Consider the following 26,648-nt stretch of genomic DNA (forward strand, 5'->3'; position numbering starts at 1 on the left):
GGAGAGTCCATAATGATACATCACTAAAATGCAAAGCTACAGCATGAGAAGTCATTACCTTAAAGGATCACCATTAAATCAGTCTATCTATCTCTGTCCATCTGTCTGTCTATCTAGCTTCCTATCTATTCTTCATTGATATGCTACACAGCAAAATGAATGAATCAATATATGTATCTATCTCTGTACCTCCATATCCAACCCATTCTTTATTGATGTTCTACACTTGACAAACGACTACATAGCACAGCAAGAAGTTTTGTTTTTCCCTTACATTAAATTATTTAATGGGGCAACATTTTTATTTGATTTTCTTTTTCACTAATTTTCTCTCTCCCTCACACAAAGCACTGTCAACCTTCACAAGGAGAGACAAAAATGCCCTGCCCTATTTTTGCTGTTTCTTCTTTGCATTTTCTTAGAATGGCAGTACTTAGAGTTACTGTTTACTTTCAGAATTTCTGGTCATAGTGACATTAAATGATTCCAGTGGGTCTTACAGTTTTGGTTCTTAATCTTCTTTTACAGCCTCTGTAATAAACCATTTCTTTCAGCTGAACAATTTGCTAACAATTTTTGTATCTATCATACATTCCCATGGTTATTCAGACTATCACATTTTGTAATGTAATACTCTCAAATGGTTATTCAACTCTGATAACAGATGGGGCTTGTTTCTGCAGAGTAAACATGGGACATGCATATGGTGCCCTCGTGTTGAGCCCCTTAAAATATATCTGTATGTAGTGTCTTATATGAAGAATACTTCACTACACCCTTGATTTCAAGCAATTCTTACTCTCAGAATTACAAAAACGAAGCAATCAGTTTGAATAATTTTAAATTTACATGAATTTCAGTAGTGTGATAATTACTGAAAAGTATAATAGACAAGCAATAATTCCCTCCTGGGTGGGTGTTACAGTGAAATAACAGAGGGGACAGTGGTGGTGTGAGGCCTAATACTGCAGTTTGGGTGCATCCCCGCCATAAGAAGGCTCATTGTTTCACTGTAATACCCACTCTGGAGAGCATTACTGTGCTTAGAAAATGGGCTACTTATTAAATTATTCCGTGCTTGTTTTATTAATGTTATATAGATATGTTTTTATATTTTTGAAGAAAAATAGTTCCTCCATCTAATATTTCAATGGTGCTGCAGGATATATAATTGTTGGAGGAAATATATATATCTAAAATGTACGTTATGCAAGTATTTAATAATATCTACACACATACACATACTCTTTGTGCATACAATGCAAAGCATTACAATACCCCCCCCCCCCCGATACACACATGTCAATGTGGTAATTACTCAACTGTCCCTGATTCTGGAGAATGTCCCTGGTTTGCATCATATTTTTGCCCTGTCCCTCACAAAATTTTTGATTTTCTGGTAAATATCTCAGGATTATAGGAAGTCAGACATTACAGTTTCATACTTCTTATCTCTCCATAAATGTGCAATGATGCAAAACCTGTTGTTTCTACTAACTTTTCAAATGAATTTAAGGAGTGTTTAACAATATTTCCCTGATTTTCATGTTTTTCTTCCCCCATTATGTTTTGCTTTGTTCAGAAATCTTCCACAGGAAGTTGTGAATGTGGCTATTACAGCTGCTGCTGCAGTTATTTTCTTGCTAAATTCTTTTCTGTTTTTTTCTCCCACGTTAATTGTGTGTGGCTTTTTAAGAGCTGTACTTATTAAGAGAATAAAAATTGTCAGATACTTTTAACTGCTGTTAATTACTTTAGTTTTATTATTATCATTTAATCTATTTTCATTATTTTTTCATGCCTGCTAACCATTATGTTTCAGACACATTTATTAAATTACATTTTTTTTTGTCCATGGTTCATGGTGGTTTGGGATGTTGCACTGAACTAGTGAACTTGCTTTTTACCAAGCTTTACCTTTACATTAATATACTGTTATCGAACATTCAATCCTCAGTAGGGTGCTGCTTAATTTTAAGCCCATTATCTAATGCTATTTTGAATGCAACACATAAGAAGAAAACATCCTACACATTGTATACATGTACAACGTTTCTTAATTCTGATTATATGGTGTTGGTATACAAGCAATAGGATACCATATAACCACGGCATACCATATAACCATGGCATTAGTAAGGCAAAATATTAAAATTAAGTTACCTGAAAATGACAACAACCTCTGTGTACATATAAATTTACTTAAAATGATAATTGCTCTAGTGAAATACTGTACTGCAGGTAGGCTTTACACATCTGAAGCTCACTCAAAAATCTTTACGAATTTCTCTATTTCTTATTTTACAAATCTCCAATCAATAGCCTGAAATATACTGAAGTTTAAAACTGAATACAACTTCACAGAATTTATGTTTACTATATTGTGGGATGTTCAACAATATTGATTTATTTACTGCAGCAACCCTAAACAAAGACAGCCATATTGGCATAGCTGCACTATTGTTAGCTAGTCTACCAAAGAGGGGTCAACATATCTTTTTTTTTTTTTTTTTTTTTTTTTTTTTTTTTTTATAGTAGGCTGTGCACAGTCATAAAAACTAGCAGAAAGAAAAATCAACACTGCTGCCTACTGCTTCACATCACACATTTCATCAATCTACTTCTACATTCATGCCTTTGTAGGTCCCCTCAGTCTACAGGGTTTCCTTGCTAAGCATTTCATGGTCCTACTGAAACAGCACTTTTCAAAGTAACTGCATAACGGCAGATCTGAACATTTCCCTGCAGGACAGAAAATGCATTGCTTTTGATGTATACAAATGACTTATTTGCTTACCTTCAAGAACTTGTAGAGAAGGAAGGTGAACCAATTTGTAAGCATCTTCTCAGCAACGGATTCTGTCCTGAAATTAAAGGAATGTTGAAAGAAATAAGACCATCAAAAATCAGCCTTCTTAAAGATCAAACATAATGTGTCATTTTATTTCCCATGGATGACTTATGAAGGATACATTTATGACAAATATAGTTAAAAGAAAATTAAATGAATAAGAAGAATTTTTGTTTCCCACTTTATAAATGTACGTTAATGCAGATCTGTGCAGCATGACTGAAAAGCAAGTCTCTCCTATCTCGTACTGAAAAGTCTTACCTCTGTTTTTACATGCTTGTATCACAAATTCAATGAAACAACAACTCCCTTGTTTTTTCCCATCAGGTAATGTCCTGACACATATGTTCACCAATGATTCGCTTTGCTGCCAACACCAAACCGTACCTGATTTACAAACAGGTACTATCCCGCAGCTAGCAAAAACAGTCTCCCACAAAGAAAAGTGACCAATAAAGTTAAAAAGTACAAGAATAAACAAAATAAAACCTCGGTCACTCACAGCAGGTAAATAAAATGTAAATTTATTGTTGAAAGGACCACAAGTAAGTGCTTTCGCGGTTCAGCATAACCGCTTCATCAGACTGATGATGTCACTTCTGCAGTTTAATCTCCCCTTATGTGGTCTGGTGATGCCCATTTTAACCAGTACCTACCAGTATAGCCAGTGTCGTCCTCTTTCACTGAGCTAGCTAATGACAAAGCCTAACGAGATGGACTTCCTGTTGACAATCCAAAATAATGTCAAGTTCTTTCTGTTTTCTACAACCAACTGAACTTTTTTGTTATCCACATTACTTCCTCTAATGAATCAAAAGTAAAGGTCACACAGATCATCCTGTCCAACATATGACTGCTACACAGAGGGGGAAAACTATTTTTTCCAGTGTAGTTCCATGTCTTCACAATTACAACATGATCTGAAAACCAAGCACTTTGAGATATTTCAGTAGATTTTCTGGTTTCACTGTACTTCAGTGATTAATGACTGGTAATATAATTGCATCTTTTTAACACTCTGTCCCAGACTTTTTGTATGCCAAATGTGAGACATTTAATCTTATGAATTATGCCAGTGGTTGGTGTAAAGTAAGCTGATAACTGATAAGCACCTCCCACTACTCATCTTTCCACATCATTGCCTCAATAAAGGATAAGACCTGGTGTAAATCATAGTCCTTTTTCTCATATTGTGAATGTACTGTCTATAAATTATACCACTTAAACTGAGGCACTGATTTTTGGAAGTAAGGTTTAAAGTAAGATTTACAAAAATGACTGAAAAATGACACTTTCAAATGAAAGTGAATAATGTCTCAATAGCTTTATAGAGGGGTCCTTTAAAACATTCAGTTTTTATCATTGGTTTGAGTGAGTTTAGTTCTTGTTAGGTTGAAACTTGACAATTCATAAGTTTTAAATAGACAGAAACAAATAGAAGAAAAAGGAAAACACATAGATACCCATTCCATTTTTAAGTTAGATAAGACACTTCAAAGTCTACATGGTACAGATATTAATACATACTCAAGGGATGTCAGACACTTGTCCAACAGGCTTGTACATCACAACACCCCCGGACACATGGTAATATCTGTATCATATACATCTCTTCATGACTTACTGCCTACCTACTTCTGCCATAAATACAGACCGTTATTTCACACATATCCATTGCAAAAGCACTATCCAATAACTTTAGTAACACAAAGTCCATATTATTATTTGCTAGTGCCAGGCTTAATCTAGTTCTTCCTGGCTGAAAGATTTCCCATCCTCTAATCATGATCTGGATCTTAATATTACCACTATCCTTCAAATTCCCCAATATGTCTCTGATCTATTCAGCTGAGAGCTAGCCTGCTCTTTAGTCAATGTTCATTTATCAATCACTTCTGCTTGTTTGCTGCTGGACCCAGTTTTCTTCTCTGGCTAAACAGTGAGAGAATTTTTAATTCACTGATCATTTGTGAAGACATGTAACATGGTTGACAAAGAGGGAAGGTGTGTGTGTGTGTGTGTGTGTGTGTGTGTGTGTGTGTGTGTGTGTGTGTGTGTGTGTGTGTGTGTGTGTGTATGCATTTGTTTACCTAAAAAGATAACTAGAAAAGTTCACCACCTACAGTAAAATATATAAAGGTCCTTCCTGAATAATATAATACAACTGGATAGCAGTCTGTTACATTTTTTGAGGCATATCTCTATGTTAATTTTTAACTACTAAAACAACCTTAAAAATGAATATGCAAATACAGAACAATATTAAATCTAGAATCAATCAAACATGCCTTATTAGTCCATCATGAGCAAAACGGATGTTGGGCCAATATATGAATACTTCTAACAGAAAGAAAAAAGAAGGGTGTTATAAAACAAATCTGCTCGAATGAGTAAGATATCAGCTGTCAAGCCCAATTAAAAATACAAAAAGGTAAAGGAAGGCAATTTAATAAGATCTGATGGAATTCAAGGAAGGATTTTTACATAACATATGAAAGAAATGGTGATAAAGAACTAATGATATCACTAATCACCACAAAATCAGAAATAGACATTAGGCCAGCAGGGGGTACGAGATGCCTATGGAAGCTGGACTGAAGAGAAGGACAGGGGTTGGTAGATGCATAGTTCTGGATGTAACACATGGTCAAAGCCGATAAATCATTGGCCTTCATCTGTCAGTAACATTATGTTTTCATAATTTTGTATACAATACTTTTAAGACATCAAGGGAGGGGCCCATACATATGAAAATAGAGGCTGACACAGGGGTGAGGTGGACTCCTCTCACAACAGCCAAAACAAGACAGGTGTTGGAAGCTAAAACCTGACAGTGTGATCATAGTGAAACAGAAGGTCTTAGAATCAGTTCTGAAGGAAAACTATTGCGAAAAAGAGATAAGTGACACACAGAACTGAAGGCTGCAGAGAATTACAGTTAAAAGTGATGTAAGGTAACTATATCTGTATAGTTTTGTTTGCTGCAGATATGACCTACTCAGACATAATCAAGACATGTAATAGTGTACTCATAAAATGCTAATTAACAAATTAACCTTAAAGTGGGCTCTGGGTGTTAGCATACGTAGACAACAATACATAATGTTTCATAGAAAATTAAATTGTACTTGTGAGAGTTATTAAAACACCTAGTTCTGGGAAGAAAGTCTTATATTTTAATATCATGGCAAATGATTTCACAGCAGAACTGTATGTAAGAGTAGTTAATTTTCTAGACGACATGTGAATGTGCATGCAATTGTGTGATGTGGAAGAATTACTGCAGTAGGGCTAGCCACCTGGCAGTTTAAACCTTGGCACTAGATAACTGTCACTGTTGAAGTGACACCCCACCCCATGTGCAAAATAGGAAAAAGGGGTTGTGGATGGATGGATAAGCATATTTATCTATTCACATATCTGCATGTCTCTCCATTTCTCTCTCTCTCTCTCTCTATCTATCTATATAGCTATCATTTGTTATGGCATTCAACTGAGCAGATAATCAAAAGGCTGAAAGGTTGGAGTTAGATTTCATAAGACTGTAGGGATAAGCTGGAACCACAGCAGTGTAAAGTCAATGCAATGAAATATAAAACAGTGCATCTAGAACATTAAACCTCAGGAAGAAAATCTGAATAAAGGGAAAACATCATTGACAATAAATGTGATATGGATGTTGGGAAATCATAAAACATAACTTAAATGTTAACAATCTATATCACAATATATCAATCTAAGCTATAAAACACAGAACGAGACATTTTGGCAGAATACATGAAAGTATCCTTACTGTGAAAAGACATGTAATGAGTTCCATTTATGGAGACCTCTCACAAAAAGGCCATAAACAGAACAGGAATGGTGTTGAGAATGAATACAAAAATAGCACAGCAATTTTGCCTAAGCCAGCAAAAGACAGACTAAAACATACTTCATGAGCTATTTTAATGAAGAACAAAGAAAGGAAGGAGAGAAGTATAACATAAATATTTAAGCAATTCAGAGCTTGAAAGGGTGTCAACAGAATAAAACACAATTTATAAAACAGAGGACTGACTGGCAGTTCAAAGAAAGTATGAGGAAGCATTTCCTTTACAGAAAGCACTCCGTATGATTGTGAAGTAATTCAAAAATGCATGTTGGCAATTCTCATGAAATGTGTTAAAAAATATAAGGCTACTTATGCTGAATTTGCAGATTTTACAAGGTTATCTAGAATATAAGGTAATGAATAAACTAGGCTGACCCAGTAACCTTTACTTATTGCAATAATCTACATATTTTGTACTATTTGCTAGAAAAGAAAGAAAAGGCATCTGCTCATAATGGAGACATAGTCAGAAGTATGACAACAGAGCTCCTGTGGAAAGGAATTCAGCATTATACATTTTGTCATGGAAACCTGGGATATAAATGTCCATTGTGGAAAAGACACTGTCAACCACCAAAGGGAAAACAGGTCTCATGCAAAGTATGTCTGGGGGCATGAAGCTGGTCAGCCAGTGTAGAAAGAATGTTGGCTTATATAATCAATGGCCTCAAAAGTAGAACCAAGGAAATGGGAAAGTCCATACACTGATCTGATGTCTAAATGTACTATGATCAGTATGTGCAGTCAGAGACCACAGCTGAAAAAGATTATACAGAGACAGTGGTATAATGTAGATCATCAAAATTAGTATACAGGATGTTTTCTACATAAAAAGGAGGCAGATTTAAAGTTTTAATAAGTGTTCTCATTACCTATGAATACAAATGGAAAGGATAAGTAATTATAAATATACTCTCTTGGTTTGTAACCTCTGGTTTGAACACAAAAAGGACAATCAAAAAGTAGTATCCTACCCTGGCTAACAAAGAAAAAATAAGATAAAGTAAAATAAATAAAATGAATAAACAAGGTTAAGGAGAAAAACTTACATTAAAATAATAAAGATGAAACCATCAAACCCCCAGTCATTAAATACAAAATGTCACATACAAAGAAATAAATGACAAAGCAGACAAATATTAAAAGATAACACATTTTTGCAGGGGGTCAAATACCCTGTACACAGCCATTACTTTAAATATACTAACTCTACTGTCACACAACTGTGTGAAAGGTCAAATGCTATTAAAAAATAAAAAAAAGTATTCCTGTACACCATTGGTAGAATTCCTCGTCCATTAACAAAGTCCTCAAACTGTTCCTGCAGTTCAAAAAAGGAGAAGCACATGGAACCCACTACAGCCTCACATCTACAACATGGAGACAAATTTCACCAGAAAGACCTCAATTGTCAATATTCACTGAAACTGAATGTCAATGTCTCCCATCCAATTCAATTATAGTTGTGCACATGCATATTGACAAGGTCTCATGCAGTCTTGGAAGGTTAGTGTGAAAAGTGATCAGTGAAAAGGGGAGATGATAAAAGGGCATCATCTGCATACCTCCTAGTTAGCCATCTGGGTGGATTGAAGAAAGCTGAAGAGATGGATGATGCATACTGTTGAAAGTCTACAAAGCACAACCTGGAAGGAGAGTAAGCAGGTCAGCGGCAACATTTATAAACGGATGCAGCAGAGTACAAATAATACTAGACTTTAACATACCAGAGTCTTAATGGACCATTCCAGCATTAATGGATGAGAGAAAAGAATGGAATAGCTGAAGGAATAGATTAGGTTAATAGATTGGTACTAGGCTATTAGCCCTAGGGCTTATACAAGCCTAGCCATAACAATTTCCTGGCTATTTCATCCCACAATATTTACCTCCCTGGACACCTGAAGCCTAAGAGGTTTCAGAAGAGCAGAACCTTGCAACAGTTCTATATAAACCAAAATAAGTGATGAAGTTAATGGTAAAAGGTGGGCATGCTGCAGTGTTGTTCATAATAACGGAAGAGGAAGTGAAGGTAGATTCAAAGGTGAGGTATGGGACTACAGCAGCAAAGTATGAAAAAAAAAACACACAAAGAAAGTGTTAAAAGTGTGGTTTTTACAATTGACCTAATGGGATGTTTAAAGGAACTCTGGGAACTCTGCGGGGGGGGGGGGCATTTGGAGTGGAATGGAATAAGGGCTGCACTGGAAGAGAAAGTCATAGAGATGGAAGAAACTGATATATTTGAATGGAACAGTGTGGAGGCACTAAAACAAAATTGAAGAACCTCCTCAAACTGGAATCAGAAGGAAGACCAGAGCAAACAAGAATATGAAAAGTAAGAAAACTGTAGTCAGTGAAGTCAGAAGAAACAGAGTCAAGATGCAAAGGAACCTAGCTAATGGACTGCACAAAGTAACTTTCTCACATACACAGAAGAAATGAGAAAGTCTGCAAAAGAAGTAAGCAAATCAGTGAATCAAGACAGAAGCTACAGAAAACAATCCATTGTGCCTCCATTTTCATAAAAAGATGGGTAGGGATCTAAAACAGGAAGGGATTGGATGCAATCAAGCCTGAAACAAATGACTTGGGAAATAAAAGAAAATGGAGAATTAAATACTTTTACTGAGAATTAGGGTCCAGGCACCAAACCTCATAATATCACAAGGAAGTTGACAGGAGTATGGATTACATCTCACAGAACTGCTAAGATGTGGAACATTCCAAATGAATAAAATATGTAGTAGTACTGCTGCTATACAAAGAAAGAACAAAGAATAACAAAGAATTATACATATTTTTAATAGTGTAAGTGCTGAAAAAGATTATGAAAAAGATCTTGACAGAATGCTTTGTCAGGCTTATGGATGACAGTGACATGCAGGATAACAAGTAGAATGGATTTGCAGACAACATTTTGTTCATACAAACCTGCTGCAATTTTATGACTGAGAGTTGAAGTAAGCTGCCAAAAGGAAAAAAAATGATGTTAATTCAGCAAAGCTGTGAGCTCCACACCACAGCAGAATGAAGCCCTGACTGCAAAGTGGACCACCTGGATTTGATAGTAGCCTGTATACTTGAGAAACTGATGAAGGAGGTGGCTGGATGATAAGGTAAGGCCTGCTCTGCTTCCTTCTTCTAGATGGAAGACATTGGTAAATACCAGGTTTGCGTTCCCAGTATGATAATGGAGTCATAAAGAGGAGGAGGTAGCTGTATAAGGGAGGAGTCAATGGGTATGTGATAGCAAATCGCTCACAGCACCATTACCTGCTCAACTAGTGATCTCTGCCTAGCATACCAAGAGAAAGAGCTCAAGACAAACAGCAGATGCTTATACTATGAGAGCCCCAGCACTGTCAATCTACTCCCCTCTCCCAGGGGCTTTCAGAACTTGATGATTGAGAGTTTCCCCATCCAAAGGTAGAAGAGTTTTCTGGTAAAGGGATAAATCTGGAGAACTCCACCATTAGACAATGGCCATAGGAGGAGAAGATGCTGTTGAAGGTGAACAGGATCTAAAATCAGTAGCAGCAGGCCAAAATAAAAATAAAACAAAAAATAGTGCATCTGACCTGCACTCATTCTGAATTTGTACTTTTCTGGATTCATTTGATCTGCATTCCACTTCCCTGCAATGCAATTTTTCACACAGTTCTTCAGATTTTGGCTTGAGGTGATGACCCTGAATTTGCTCGAGAACCTTTTAGAAAACTGAATGCTCTGGATTCAACATTTTGAGCTGGGTCTCACTGCAACTTTGCTTGGGAACAAGCCAGAATAAATCCAGCATGACATGTTTCTCCCTCTATTTTGAAAGGAAGCCATTAAGGTATTGACACTTTTTTTTCAAGAGAAGAATAAAAATAAACTTGCAATATTGAAAAGCAAATTCTAGACATATGTCAAGACAAAAACAGACCAGCTTATTTAAGATATTTATTTACCACAAGAAGACAAATGAGCCAGAAGAATGTTGTTGTCACTTAATTAAAAAGACTGTGAACTTGATGAATTATCTAAACTCACTTATAAGAGAGAATAATCTGTGACATAAGAAACAATCATTTAAGGTGAAGTCTATTAAGAGAGGAAACCTATAGCTATGTGTTTTAAGAGTGATTAGTCTAATGTGCAACTTAAAAGCACAACAAAGATGAAATTGTGTAAACTGACACCGTTTGAAAACAAAGTGAAAATAAAGACTTGAGGCTGTAAAATGATAAAAACGTATAGGAGAATATATGAAAACCAAGATAGTACCTGATAACATATGAGCAGGCAGTAAATAAAATCTATATAAAAACTCTGAACCCAGCAATAAAAATGCACACTGCAGAGCCAAAAAACAAAAATAAATTTTTTAGGTTATGTAGGGGCAGTAGCCATTTTGTCAGTGTATGTCTGAAATGGAAAATCTAGCAACTGCAGAACATTAGTGATGTAGATTCAAACAATCAACACCTGAACATTATGTTAATGTACTTGAAGTCAGTGAATACTGTGTAGACTAAATACAAAGGCTGTGAACTCAGAAATATTAGAATGGCATTGGATGTCATTCAAGTTGGTATGACAGCCAAAAGGAATTTTAGACTAAGCAAGAGATTAATGAAAAGTAGCTATGTTTATTTCAATGTGTTTACTAACCCTTCATTGACACGTTTACTAGGTCAGCAGCCTTTTTTTTTCAGGAGAGACCAGAAAAGGGAAAAACTTTTACCTTTTTCCATGCCATGCCATGCTTTTCTTTGGAGCTCATTTTTCAATGAATTACCACTGAAAGGACAAATGAAGTATAAAGTGATATTGGAAAGTGCATGACATGTGTATAAAGAAATGGAAACAAAAGAACAGATCCTTTTGAAATGTACAGGATCTTACGACCATAGTAATTTACAAGGCAACTGTTCCAGATGGTCATTTAAATCTTGCCAGTACTCACCCCTAGACCTTGCAATCCTTTTCAAGGAGGGTCAGGCTAGTCATACAGGGGGGAAACTTATGAACATCCATATAGTTGTCCAGCTTCTTTTTAAAGACAGTTTGTTAAACAGCTTAACTTGTGCAATAGGTGGGGTAGGTGCTGCATGACAAATCTATCCATCCACGTTATTTTATTTATTTGTTAGGAGTAGATTTATTTGTCTGGACCAAGTGTTGGTAGGATTATTTAATTTTTAGAAGTATAAGAGTTATTGGGCTAATAGATCTCTTATGGCCCTATAAGTAAGGCACAGATCACACCTATGTCTATACAATACTAAACATAGAAATATACCCTTCAATCTCTCTTGGTAGCTCAGGCCTTTTAAGCCCATCATCTTTTTGGTTAAAGACTTCTGGTATCTTCCTATTCCACTGCCAAGCATAGTAAGGGACATCTTAAAGACAGTGTTGCAATCAATGATAGGTCTAAACAGTGCTGAGTACAAGGATGTGAGGACTCTTTTGATCTACAGGAAATACCTTTTGCTGTGAGCTGTACAAGGTAAAAGTGTTCCTAACTACCATTGCAATGTGATGGTCAAATGTAAGGGAGCACACACAGGCCTATCACTCCCTTCTCATTTTAAAGTGGTGTGCTTTCTATAGTATAAGCTGGAGCTAGGAGTTGCTTACTAAATGCAACAATGTTGCAATTTTTGGCATTGAGTCTGAGCCAATTTTTTGTACACCAGCTATTGACATGTATAAGTTCCTGCTGGAGTGCCTGTATGTCAGAGGGGGACTTGACAACATCTCCCAGCTTACAATCATCTGCGAATATTGTTAACCAGAGATAATCATTTAATATATGGAGATCTGAGAAGTAGATACAGAATAGCAGAGGTCCCAGCACAGATCCTTAAGGAACTCCACTGGTCTCCTTCATGGTCTCGGAGGATGCATCCCCTACACTTACTGTACGAGCCCTGTCGAAAAGCCAGTTGGCTACCCACTGAACCACATATGGGTCAGTTTGGAATTCCTTCAGCTCATTTAATATATTTGCATGTGATATGGTATCAATTGCTTTGATGAGGTCAAGTTACTCTGTGTGGACAGCTTCTCCATTGTCTATGGCATAAGTAACCCTCTCAAAGAAGTTCACTAGTTTCATTAGACAAGATCTACCCTTGATAACCAAACTACTAGGTTGATCTGATAAGATATTTGATACTATAGTTTATAAAACTTGTTAGACTGATACAGCTGTAATTTCTGGGGTCAGAGGTAGAGCCACAGTGGTGGAGTTGTGCAAACATTATAATATTGAAGCAGCTGAAAAACACTGTGAACATCAGCCACAAAGCATTACAAGCAATGATAAAGTTTATATCACATGGGATCTCCTATTACCAACAATCCAAAAAATAGATGTGAAAAAAACAGATATAGTAGTTCAGGAAAAGAAGACAAAAGTAGCATTGATCATTAAAATTGCTACACCCAATGACTGCAGTGCCTTATGTACAGAGAGACCCAAAGTCAGAAAATATCAGAATGTGTAGGCAGAAATGAGGGCAATGTGCAAGAAGGACATCCGAAAAGTTCCAAAAGTAGTAGGAGCAATGGGTCTTATAAAAAAATTTAGAATCGTACTTAGATATGTTACTGATACATGTAACTCCATGCAAATTGCAGGAGTCATTACTGGGCACATTGTGGGTGCTGTGAAAAGCACTTCCAGCTAACATCAAAGATCGAAACAAAACTAATTTCATGAACTTTAATCATACTTTGACATGGTAATGGGGCCCATTCCCATTATGGTATTAGAAACCCAAAAGACTTAGAGAAATCAAAAAAGGTGGAGTGACATCACAACAGCTGTGTGCTACACCTATTGGAAAAATCTCACTGCAGGCTCAGGCTAAAGATATTGAGAAGTGGGTCCACTAGTGCTTGTTTAGTGATATTAATTAAGCAGTAGGGTATTAGACAGTATTTTGGAGAGTAGTTTCACTATATATTATTTTGAGTTGGTTGGTGAATATGATTCCATCTGGGATAAGTGGACTTGGAAAAGAGTTCTCTTGGGTAAAGCTGGCACTAAATTTATTTCCCTGTATATTGGCTATATCCCCAGGCTAGTGAAAGCAGATAACATATACATACTAAATCTAGAGTACTTGATAATAGTTTTCAATCTTACACACAAACAGTGGCTAATCTACAATGTATGTACTGTACATGTGTACTATGTATGTACTCTACCTATGTTCCAAATTTCAGCTGTATATCACAAATCTATTAATTACCTTTATTTTTAAAATTAATATTTTTTTGTTTGTTTTCTCCACTGTAACTGTTGATGTGCCGCATACCACTGTAAAAACATGTCTCTTGTAATTTGTGTGTATACTGATCATGTCTAAATAACTAAATGTGTCTGTAATTTTTCTCTGTGGAGCTTTTCTCCCTGGGCCTCCGCTAAAAAAGGGCCTGTTTGGCTCAGTCAGACACCCCCGGTTAACAAATGTAAAATAAAATAAAATAAATAATAAATATCCACTGGATAGGAGTAGGTAGTACCATCATGAGTACGCTCTGAGCAATGATCTGTGTTGTTCTTTATTTTCCTGACATAACTAAAGAAGGATTTGTAGCTGTCTTTGGCTTCTGTAGCTAATCTGTGTTCATGGGATGCCTTTATTTTTCTAATGCCCTTTTTTTAGTTTCTTCACTAGACATGTAATATTCTCTTTTACTGGGGGGCTTTTATTCTAGTATGTATATATGTTTAAGAGTTTCTTCCTTTTATTTTAATTGAAGTTTATTAATGCATGTGGACCACTCTGCTGGTTTGCTTTTAAACGGCCCCATTTGTTTTGATCTAGTTGAGACTACAGAGTTAATATATCTGTGCAGGTGTGAACAACATTTGTCCCATAATTGTTTACAGTATTAACATTTATACTACAACTTAGAGAGAAATGTAGGGGATTTGAAAATGTAAAGAATTTGAATTTGTGATATTTGATTCTGGCAGTTTGGGGATTTCAGTGAAGAAGGTTACTGTTTGTAGTTTTAACTGACCAGTGAGGAGGATACCTTGGGGATGGTACATGCAGATGCTATGTTTGTTAGGACCAGGTCAAGTATATTCCATGCGTACCCTACATTGGTAGTATAGGTCCTCCAGTTTATCACTGGACAGTTAAAATCACCTAGGATAACAGCATTCGTACTTACACAGAGTTCATCAAGAAAAATTAGCAATTTTATATGATTTTTCTGGGGGCATACAGGGGGTCCTGTAGCACACACTGATCTGGTAGCTGATCCTATTTAGTTTGATTTTAATCTCCATAAGTTCTGTTTGGTCTTTAGGTATCTGTCACAGGGTCACAGGGTAATATGGTCTCTAACAAATCTGGTACAACACCACCATTTCCATCATGTCTGAATGAGTGGTAAACACAAACCTAAGTTTGAAAGTAAAGAAGATGTGGGATATGATTATGAAAATAAGATAAATAGTATTACAGATCTACTTCACTTGACCTAAAACTCAGCTGACTGACAACCATTTGAACAACACCCAATTGACCTAAATTTCATTTGACTGACAACTCATGGATCATGGATCATGGATGAGTACTAAGTTAACTGCCCTTACGACAATTTTAAGCCTAGCCAATTATCCCTTGTGAGACTCAAACCCTGCACCTTGTGTTTGAAAGGCAAAAAATACATTGCCTCACAGTAAGATGTTGTCCTGTTCGATGCTCAGTTAGAGTGTCTTCTGTGTGGAGACATGCGTGAATGGGCGTACCTTCGTTGAAGGTTGTGCGTCAGGGCCGGCAACTTGGCACGTAAAAAAATCTACTGCCACTCATTAGGTGACCTCTAACTGGGAAAAGCTGAAAGACACAACATTAGGCCACCCACCCAACCCTCATTCATCATTCCAACACTCCGACAGCTTATAATGCTGAATTTCAACATACTAAATCTTAAACCATAGACAAGCACACTTAGAACACCAATAACTAACCCTTTCTAGAACTTCAGAACTACTTACTTACCCTCTTAACAGAAACAGGACAATGTATAACTAAACTAGATGAGGGGCTATGCCCCCCACACCCCCCAATTATATATACGAACTACAGCATAGCACTACAGTGGGGAAAAAGGCATATACCTTTAACTTGCCTTAACAGTATTCTACACACTTCCACTACTGCTGGGAATGCACAAAACATTTGCCAAATCACTTTAGATACTTCCCATAAAAATGTAAAGAGACAAACCCACATTTAGAAACACTACAATTACTTTATATATGACTATCAGAATTCTAACAGTCAGCACTGTCTGTAAGTTACAGTAATTCTTTTTATCACAAGCAAGTCACAGGTGAAGGTAAACACACAAGTCTATATCTTAACTGCCACTGAAATGGGAGTAAGTCAAATGAGTTGTCAGTCAAATGAAATTTAGGTCAATTGGGTGTCAATCAAATGCGTATCAGTCAAATGAGTTTTAGGTCAAGTGAAGTAGACCCATCAATAAGTCATCTCTACTCTTTCAAGTAAGTTCTAAGTAATGTTTTACACCCATTTGAGCTACAACCAACTCTGGTAAATGGGACATCAGTTTTCATCTCCTCCAAAGGATAGCATTCTTAGGAGTGTAGTAACCCTTGATGCAACACTGCAGCCAGTATTAACAATGGAAAAATGAAACTAATCACCTGTGGTGGGATAGAACCATAGACTTCTGATCTTACATCCCTAAAGGTGTGTGTGTGTGTGTGTGTGTGTGTGTGTGTGTGTGTGTGTGTATGTGTGTGTGTGTGTGTGTGCGCTCCCTTTTGAGCCACAAATTCCTCAAATGGATCCTGAATTAGAATGCAATTATGGTGAATGATACCCACAAAGTGTTCATAGTGAATGATGCACACAACATGCTGAATTTAAAATGCATGCCGCTGTCTTATGCTGGAAACAAACTCACACCATTGGTTTAAACAAGGGTGCACTGTGTGTCCAACATAAACCATTTAGGATAGTATTTTCAGTTGCCTTTTTTGCAAACACAAGTGACGAAACTAAATATACTGTGCAGATATGCTAATGGGATTTTTTTGTATAATAAAAGCATTTGTGCTGTCTATATGTTTCTTGAGCAATACAAGAGAAATGTAATAGAAGGGCGGTCTAAATGTGTGAGGAATGGACAAACTTGAAAAAGGAGGTTGTAATCAGAAGTGCATTGTCAAACATCTCAATACAACTAAACAATGTAAAAAAAAATTAATTTCAATCAGTGCTTCAGTTACAAGTATAGAAGCACACATCAGGGTTATTCACCTTGACCATCTAACACAGCTCTCATCTTCTCCCCTCTGCTGTCTGATGGGAGGGAGGGGGACTGGGAAATACTGGGTTATTAGGTATTACACCCCTTGGCTAGGGATGCCCTTGGCAGATGAGGATGGGGTAAAAAGCAGAGCTAGAGCGGAACTTATGCTGAACAGAGCATCACAACTTTTCTTAACCCTATTTCTTCTCCTACAATGTGCTGATGCAAATGTTAGGCTCAGTGCACAATGAGTTATAGTCTGAGAGTCTGACCTCTAGGAGCCCATACAGCAGGCATGCTTCCTCAGCTCTTCACTAATCTAACAACTTGTCTGGGCCTCAGCTTTTAGCAGGGCTCTTGGTCACCATCTATCACATTCTGTCCTCCAGGACAGGCATGCTCTTCCTCCTTGTTTAAATTGTCAAGCACCTAAGCTACAAATCAAACTTGGACCACTAGAGGCATCACAGGGGTCTATCTTGCTATGCCACTAGCAGGGTTCCTATTACATGAATGAACTTTTCAAAGTTCGAATGTCATATGGTCGACACCATATGATATAACTTTGAAAAGTTCGAAGGTTAAATGTAATGGCGCCATACGGTGCAGAATTGGAGAATTTCCCTTTTCTGCACTGAAGTGCGATCTCGGAGTTGGTATATTTAAGTAGGGGGGTGTGGGGTGTGCAGTGGGGCTTGCCCCCCCTGCTTGGAGCATTAAGGTAAGTTTTATTTTTTTTTTCTTTGATGTTTTATTATATATTCAAAGTTTCAAACTTCGATCATATGTTGTCGAACATATGGGATTCAAAGTTTTTAAACTTTGAATATATAACATAGACCTCACTAGCATTGGTGAATATACAAAGGCATAAATTACAGAATACAGTCTGGTTGCATGACACACAGCAATGGAGTCCTAAGTATAACCCAGGTAATTTGGGTTTAAATAATAGCCCCCACTACTGGAAAAGCTGGATGTTTGATATGAGAATGAAGTGGGTCCAGCCTGCTTCCTCTCTCAGGGAGGATGTAGAGATGTGCATGCTTGGGGGCACATGGGCATGGTATTCTTTCCCTGGTTTGCACAACCGTCTTATTGGCTTCTACTGTGCATGCATGGGGCATATGGACTGAAGTAGAAAATCCCTGTTCCTCTGCATGAATGATGGCCCCAGCCCTGGTTCACTTGGATATCCCTCTCAAGAAATGAATAAGCCATGTGGCACCCATCAATGGGGAATGAATGGGTTAAAGAGCCCAGCTGGGAAGAAAAGATGGTGGTCAGAAGACAAGTAGCAACATTTGAAAAAAAAAACAAATTACAAAATGCAGAGTCAATACTGATGTTGATTTCACTGAAGGCCTGGAATGCTTACTCACACAATATCATATTTAGTTATCAGCAGAAGCTTTCCTGTGACTCACATTTAAACACACTCAACATATACTACCCACTGCACTGAAAGCTAAAACCAAACTTGAATTAATGTACATGACATTGTTGGCAGTAATAGTTAAGCAGAATTGGCCAGTTGTATGGTCACTGTGGTTAAGAAAGACAGGGTCACAGTTTGTACTGATGCACAGGACCACAGCACATGGGTCAGGAGGGAGCACTGGCCCTTGAATAATTACTACAATTATTAATGGCATATTCTTTTTCCAGTGCTTGATTCAAACCAGTGATTTTTGACAAATTAAACTAGATTAAGCCAGTTCTAAACTCCATATTCAGTACACCTTTGGGTAGATATACATTTTGAATGCTACATTCTGAAACTTGTCAGCATCAGAGGTGTTGTATTGTGCTGTAACAAAAATGGCTAGAAGATGTCACTAACTTTAATGATGATGTTTTAGTCTGAGATACCACAAGGCTAGAATATGGCAAAAGACTGAACAAGCAGTTAGACTGATAGTACAGGTTTTGAAGGTCAAAAACAAAAATAAAGTGCCAAATCTGTTTCATTTCTTTGATGTACATGGGTCACTTACTGACAGAGTGGCCTACAACCCAAATTTCATGTAGCTGTGAACATACAAATAAATGCTGACAAATCTCTTATGTGATTTGGAATTACACAGTAGCTGTCAAAGTCCATTCCACATTTGCGGACATACGTATGGCACTAAAAAAGCTGCGACAGCAACAGGCATTATGATGTTGGTCAGCAGATCAACTGGAAAAGTTCTGATTTATTGAAAAGAGCAATAAGTGGTGAAGAGACATTTAAAAACTATGATGTAACCCTTTTCCAACCATACAAGCCAATCTAGGCTAACAAGGGTTAAAACAGCCAGAGTACAGTAGTGCAGGTTAGTTTCTTATGCATTAAGGGCAATGGCTTATATACAGACATCTACAGACTTATAATTAACACTTAGAAATAGAAATGCTTGAAACAGAGATCTAATGTTAAAACTTTCCTCTCTATATATAAAGGAAGCATGTATAATGAAGAGCCTTGCCATAAGGCACTTCAAAGTATGTTTAGGAAATCCTTAGACAAACCACAACATTTTACTGTCAATGGTACGAGTTTCAGAAGTAGCACAAGCCAGGTAAATATATCCACAATGCAGGTACCCTGGTACGTCATACCTCCAGGAGAACAAAGAAGCATTACGGGTGATAACACAACTACCAGGGACTCCTGGGAAGCTTCAGAAATTGAAAGTTCACTTGTCAGATAAGGGATAGATAGATAGAATGATACAGAGATACAACTTTCTTGTGATGTCATCATGAAAAGATATTCAGATGATGTGAAGTGAGAACACACATAGCTTAAGCTACATTTTCCATTCAAGGATGAGCTATGAAAAGAATTTGTGAAAGCTTGTTATTTTCTGTATTATTTATTCAATAATGCGTTTATGCTTCTATGGTTCCTGGGCCATTTTTTTTTTCTACTGAGTTGCCATGCATGCAAGAACACAGCAAAGGTGAATGTACTGACTGAGCTGTGAAAAGACACATTATTACAATTGCACCACTCTTATATCAAAATTAAGGAGTACACCCAGAGACAAAGTAATGGACTGATATATCCATGAAAAAAGAAGAACAAATGGTTCAAACCCGTGGATCATATGTAATGTTTTGAAATCAAAAAACAGAAAAAAAGAGGATTTCATTCTCATGACTAGAGACAAGTTTTGATATATTCCAGTTTATTAAAAAAAGTCTTTATTCCTGCTGTATGTTAGCTACTACTCAAAATATGTTGAAGTAGTTCCATTAAAGGGTACTAGAGTACACTCATTGATTAATGAACTGAAATCAGTTTTCGGCAAACATGGTATTTACCAGGACAAGTCATGTCTGAAAATAATGTGCTTAACAAGAATTTCAGTCTTTTGTCAAGGAATATGAATCTGAACATATTGTTTCTGGCCCCACCTTGTCAAACGAGTCACCCAAGAATCAAAAATATACTAAAGTAATTAGATAACTCTGACCAGGCAGATGGTTATCTGTCTAAAACTAACAAAAAAAGTACAACAAGGTCATGTTTTATTAAGAGCATACTTTTCAAACTCTGTACATCATTTTCACTGTCAGTGCAGGAAGATAAGTAGACTGTGTGTTTAAGTCCCATGCCAGGTACTTGGATTATCTTTTTAAGTACTAATACTACAATGCAGTATAAGGTGGAAGGAGGTGGGGCTGGGACTGCTGCAGTCTTGAATGTGGAATCCTTTGGATGAGATGACAAGCTGAAGCCCCATCTGCTTGAGTTGGTGGTTGGTTAGGTGGTTGTAAAAAACCCTGCAACACTTAACTAAAAGAGTAGGAAAAAGTACCCTTGACAAATTTCCCCTAGACAGTAAGAATACCATGTCAGGTCTCTGTGAGAATAGGCCATAGGCCTAGTGGGACTAATCCAGTCAACAGAACATAAATAAAATTATGTCCATCCCTTATCTGACAGGCAAACACACTTAGCTATTCTCTCCTTGCTTCCAGGAATTCATAAATGCAATGACTGAAATTCTAGACTAAGAACACTATATAACATAAGGGCAGAAGCAAGCAATACAAACTCATGTAAATAACAAGCTAAGCAGCTCAAGGACCTAGAAGTAAACCTGCATTTTTTTATGCATACTGCTGAGTGAGACAGACATTGGCTAGCACTTTTCTCACTGCATTCTACAAGTGAAGTACCCTCTTAATGTTCACATCAAGCCAAGAATTAACAGTTAAAAAAGAAAGAGAGGCTGCACAAGGTCTTTTAATTTATCAGATAAGCATGATTTCACATTTGTTTTTTTACCCGTATCTTATTAGCTAGCAGCTGTATGAAAATGTCAGAAAAAACGTAAACTGCACCCCTGTGGAGAGGCAGCATTTATCAAAAAATTCACAATGATCACGAGATTAATTAAACCCTTCATATTTTGCTCAATAATGGCCTTTTCCAGCCAACATTGCTTGGCCTTTCTGCTTCTCACCACAGGTCATCAGTCCTTCACTGTCACACATTAAATGATGTGTACCTTGCATAGAAAATACACACAAAGACTCAAAACTGAGGGATATCAACAGCAACACGGTTTATGGATATAAATATTCTGCCAAATGAAAAGATGTATATGGTAAATCATTACATAGATTTTTTTAACTGCAAAAATCAGTTTAGCTACTGTTTCAAATGAAATTTACTCAGAAGCAAAAGTGTTTTATGAATATAAACTACAAATAAAAAAGAGTGTGACAGAGTTTGCAGTGGTTATAGGTAGGTAGGATTAGAAATCCTATTGTCCAAGTAGTCCAACACATTAAGGCTTTGACTTTTAAAAAGTATGTGATGACTGTGGGTTTCAGTACCCCTCATTCTGTCTGATAACAGTCTTGCTACATTAAAATGTGTGCTTGTTGTTCCTTCAAGGGTAGTAGTACTTATAACTTTAGTGGGAGGTTGGCATAATGGTTAAGGTGTTTACCTTACAGACACAAGGTGCAGCATTTGATTCTCATGTGAGGTAACTGGCTAGGCTTAAAATGGCCTGTAAGAGCAGTTAGCTTAATACTAATCTATGAGCCTACCTGAACAGGAGACAATATGGACAGACAATAATGTTAGGTAGAAAGTGTACATAAAAAGGTGCATGGCTAAACAGCTAGGTACAGGTGAAATACAAAGGGATAATGTTTTTTAAGGTATTCATGACAGTTTTTACTGATAATTGGTGTGTTAATGAAACAAACTGTTGACTGATTTTTAAATAATGAATTCATTCTGATGAAGTTACTTATAGATGAAAACAGCAAATAAAGGGATTTTACACATTTCTCCAGTGCTATACAGTGGCTTATTTTATCTTATTGGCTATTTTTTACCACTGTCATTTGGGTTTCTTGCTGCTTTTTGAATGTGCCTTCATATAATGTATGATGAAAGTGCAGAGTTCTGAGAAGGACTAACACAGGAGTAAGAGACTTTAGCAATAAAGCAGAAAAAGAGTCAGAGATGGAGGTGCACAAAGACAGAAGGAGTAAATATATGTATGTATATATATATGTATGTATATATATATATATATATATATATATATATATATATATATATATATATACGCAAACAGACACATAGCTATACAAAAACACACACAAACCTATGCAGGGTTTCCTGTGCCACTAGCACACAGTATGCTGTTGTCTTCAGTGATGTTAATAACTGGGCCTTGCTTATCCTGTTCTACCCCTGACTTGGGAATCCACTTGGATTGATAGAAGTTGACTATGGAAAGAGACATGAAGGGGGACAGCCCAAGTGAGGAAACTGCATAGAGTAAATAGTGGAAATAGGTGAGCTGCAGGGAGACAACTCTTCTCCAGCCTCCATTTCTACTACACAACTGCAATAAGACTTGACATATTTCTCCTTCCAACACATTCCAATCTCAACAATTACAAGCTATCCTAAAAACCAAAAAAACAATTAGCTTATCTGAACATAAGCCACCTGGCAAGTACATCAAAATGGCTGCAGATCTACTGACTTAACTTGTCTCCATTTTAATTAACCATGCTATCCAAGAAAATTGAGTGCCTGTTCTCTAGAAAAAGTAATTTATAATAGATCTGCACAGAGAAGATAGTTGTGCTGACTTCTCTAACTATTAAAGCTATCAAAAATCCTTGAAAAATGTTTTCATGCAAAACTCCTCAAACATCTTACTCTCCACATCACAGCATGACTTTCATCTAAACTATAGTGCAACAATTGTCTTATTTCATTTCACCAATATTATCAACACATGTAGGAATGCAGGTGTTCCACTTTCCTCCAACTTACTTTCTTAATCTTTCTAAAGCTTTCAACATCTCTCACTCTGAATTACTAGATGAACTATGCCCTTTACGTCTCAGAAAGCCTTCATTCTCTTTGCTCATAGCTACATCTCCAATAGACAATAAGCAGTAAAATTGCATCACAATCTCTCACCTTTAATACAACTTCCTCTAGGTGTCCCTCAAAGCTTTATCCTCGGCCCTCTCCTATTTAACACAATTATGAACATGATACACATAGCATCCAACTCACTACTGAGGTGCAATATGCAGATGGCTCCACCCTTATCTGTTTTGTGCCAAATCATTCTGCACTCCAAGAAATTTCCCAGGCAAATTTCTCCTCCAGAGACCTGGCTAAGTAACAATAATGTTATTTTTAATCCAATGCTATTCACATCCAAGCAATGCTGCACTCTGAAGCACACATTTACTATTACCTGAGCTAACAATGCACCTACTGAAAATGGACTACACACAAAAGTACTTGGAGTCACCACAGACAATAATCAATAAACAAAAGCTAGGTCTTCTTTATTGTTCCAAGTTCTATCTCACAGACACAGCGAGAAAACTATGGTATCATCCTACCTTTTACCCATACGCCTGTATGTATTCGCAATAATCATTAATCTGAAAGATATATATCAAATCAAACACTCGTACCACCACAAAATAATCAGTCAAACCACGATCCGGTGCAATGAAGGTTATCCAAAGTAGGCACAGTGAGCAGGTAGCAGTTGATAAATAAAATGGGTTTATTGTTCAATAAGTAAGTCACCAACAATGAACATCAACGACCAAACAAACAAATTCCTTTAGATATAAAGTGCAAACATTAAGCGCTTTCGTCTCCACAGCGGGAGACCTCTTCAGAGTAACTTTACAAAAAATCAGGTTTGCCTTATATACATCTTATTCTGCCTCATTAATCAGTTTATCAATTAACTAAATTGATGTTGTATTACAATCTTGTTTAAGCAGAGTTAACTAAGTAAAATGTAGGTTTGAAAAATAAATAAAATAAGGTCCTGTTTAACTTGATGAAAAAAATGTTCCTACTGAGTAATCATTACATTCAATAGGACATTCACAAACAAACACACATTTATATTTGCATTTATACATTAAAAGCTTAAAAAAAATAAAAGAAAAAGCAAAAGTCCAAGTAATTAATAAACAACTCTTCTTTACCACTTGCTTCATTGTGTGAGCCCTATCTGTATAGTGTCTCATATGGACAAACACTGGTTTTATCAGTTAACATACATTGTTCCTTCCAAGAAAAAACTTGCAAATGTAATAGCCCCTTTTCTTTGAAAAATTCATTTGAAATATAAATCAAATTCCATATAAATATACAAGCATAAATATATATAAATATATATAAGATCTAAAAATATATATACGACATATGTATAATTGATATAGTTCATAATAAAAACCTTATAAATATATAAATATACAAATATGTAAATGCTGAATATTAAAATGCTTAAAATGCGTGCAAATACATGATAAATAATGTGTGTGTATATATATTTGTATATAAATGTATAATGTATAATAAATATATAGTTAAGTAATTAAATACATGAATAAATACACGTTAAAATAAATACTGAGTCAAATATTGAATATTTTCTGAATAAAAAAAGCTTTTTGTATATATAGTACCTCCTAAAGCACTCACATTTTTCGGCTTTAAACACAAGAAGGCTTTGTGTCCTGCAATACAGTATCAAATCAAACTGTAGATCTATGCTGAACTTCTATTGTTGTTGTACAACCTTAGCCAGTTTGGGGTCTGAGGCTAAAAACTTCAATGCTGGGGTGATGGAGATATGATCATTCAGGCCCTTACCACAACATGTGTCAAGCCTGAGTTGCCATATCATTTCCCTATAGTGAATCTTAGTTTCCCAATCACCCCCTCTGTCCGGATATGGTACCACCTCCAAAACCCAAAACTTAAAATCGGCCTTATCACACTTGATTGCATGTCTGTACAATGCGTTGTTCTCATTGTGTCTGTTTATATCACGGGTGTGCTCATAAATCCTATTCCGCAACAACCTCTCCGTCTTGCCAACGTAAAAACTCTCACATGCTGTGCAGATTACCAAATACACTAGGCCCTTGGTGTAACAACTACTGTAACTTCCAGCCACCAGTTTTTGAGGTATACTTGCAATCATTACCTCTTTTTTATTGTATATGTATGAACATTGAGCACACCTTCCACATTTGTATGTTCCTTGCTTCCTATTGGTACCTGTCATAATATTTCCTTTCCTTTCCAAAATATTCTTGATATTGTAATTTCTCCTGTAACTAAATCTCAGTTTATTTTTAAACACGTCAGTTTTTGTAGCTATGTTTTTAAACATATTCCAGGTTTCATGTATCCCCCTGTTTAACCAAAAGGTTCCATAATAATATGTGGTAGTCAAGTAGGGTGTTAACCCCACATCCTCCTGTCTTCCTTCTACACCTTTCAAATTCTGTTCAATACACCCGATGGTCACTACAGCTTCTTGACTCTTCCCACTCAGAAGGGGGTAATATCTTGTTCCCCTACCCGATACCACAGATCCCTTGACTGAGTTAATAAGATTGCTAGGGTACCCCCTCTCCTTAAAGAGTTTTTCTAAATGAATAATTTCTATTAAAAATTCTTCTTCGTCCGATATCATTCTGGCCATCCTAATCATCTGACCTTTGACAATATTCCTCTTTAGTTGTTTTGGGTGGTCACTGTGGTAGTGCAGGTAGGAATTCGAAAAAATGTTCTTTTCTGTAAATATTAGATTTATATTTCTTGTTCATCCTGTCCTTAGTAAGCTTAACATCAAGAAAGTGTGTTACCTCTGTTTCTATCTCATGTGTAAACCTCAAAAAGGATGTTGTAACATTAATATAACTTATGAACTCCTCAATTTTCTCCCTGGTTCCTTTCCAAAAAATAAATATATCATCCAGGAACCTAAAATATTGAGAAATGTATTGATTATATTCACTCTTAAAAACATATTCCCTTTCCCAGTGTAACATAATGATGTTTGCATATACGGGTGCGCAGGCCGAACCCATGGCCACTCCTTCTTTCTGGTGATAGTAATCTCCTTCAAAATATATAAAGTTGTACTTAAGCACCAATTCCATGCTAACCAAAACATTCCTGAATTCACCGGGTGTGAGCCAATCCATCTCCACTAGGGTGTTTTCAAACCATTCTAATCCAATTTTTTGAGGTATAACTGTAAATAGTTCTTTTACATCTATTGTTACAAAAAACATTCCTTCATTAAAAAA

General features: G+C 36.5%; 1 protein-coding gene across 1 annotated transcript in view; it reads right to left on the reverse strand.

The window, feature by feature from the left end:
* The window catches only part of PLXNA4 (plexin A4), a 2,762,645-nt gene that overhangs the window by 375,317 nt on the left and 2,360,680 nt on the right, over nt 1–26,648 (reverse strand). Inside the window, exon 23 of the mRNA XM_044064236.1 lies at nt 2,798–2,864. Coding sequence (XP_043920171.1) covers nt 2,798–2,864 — 67 coding nt within the window. The remainder of the gene's footprint in view (nt 1–2,797; nt 2,865–26,648) is intronic.

This window comes from Protopterus annectens, chromosome 2.part2, assembly GCF_019279795.1.
Source record: "Protopterus annectens isolate FY-2018-M chromosome 2.part2, PAN1.0, whole genome shotgun sequence".
In the NCBI taxonomy this organism is placed as follows: Eukaryota; Metazoa; Chordata; order Ceratodontiformes; family Protopteridae; genus Protopterus; species Protopterus annectens.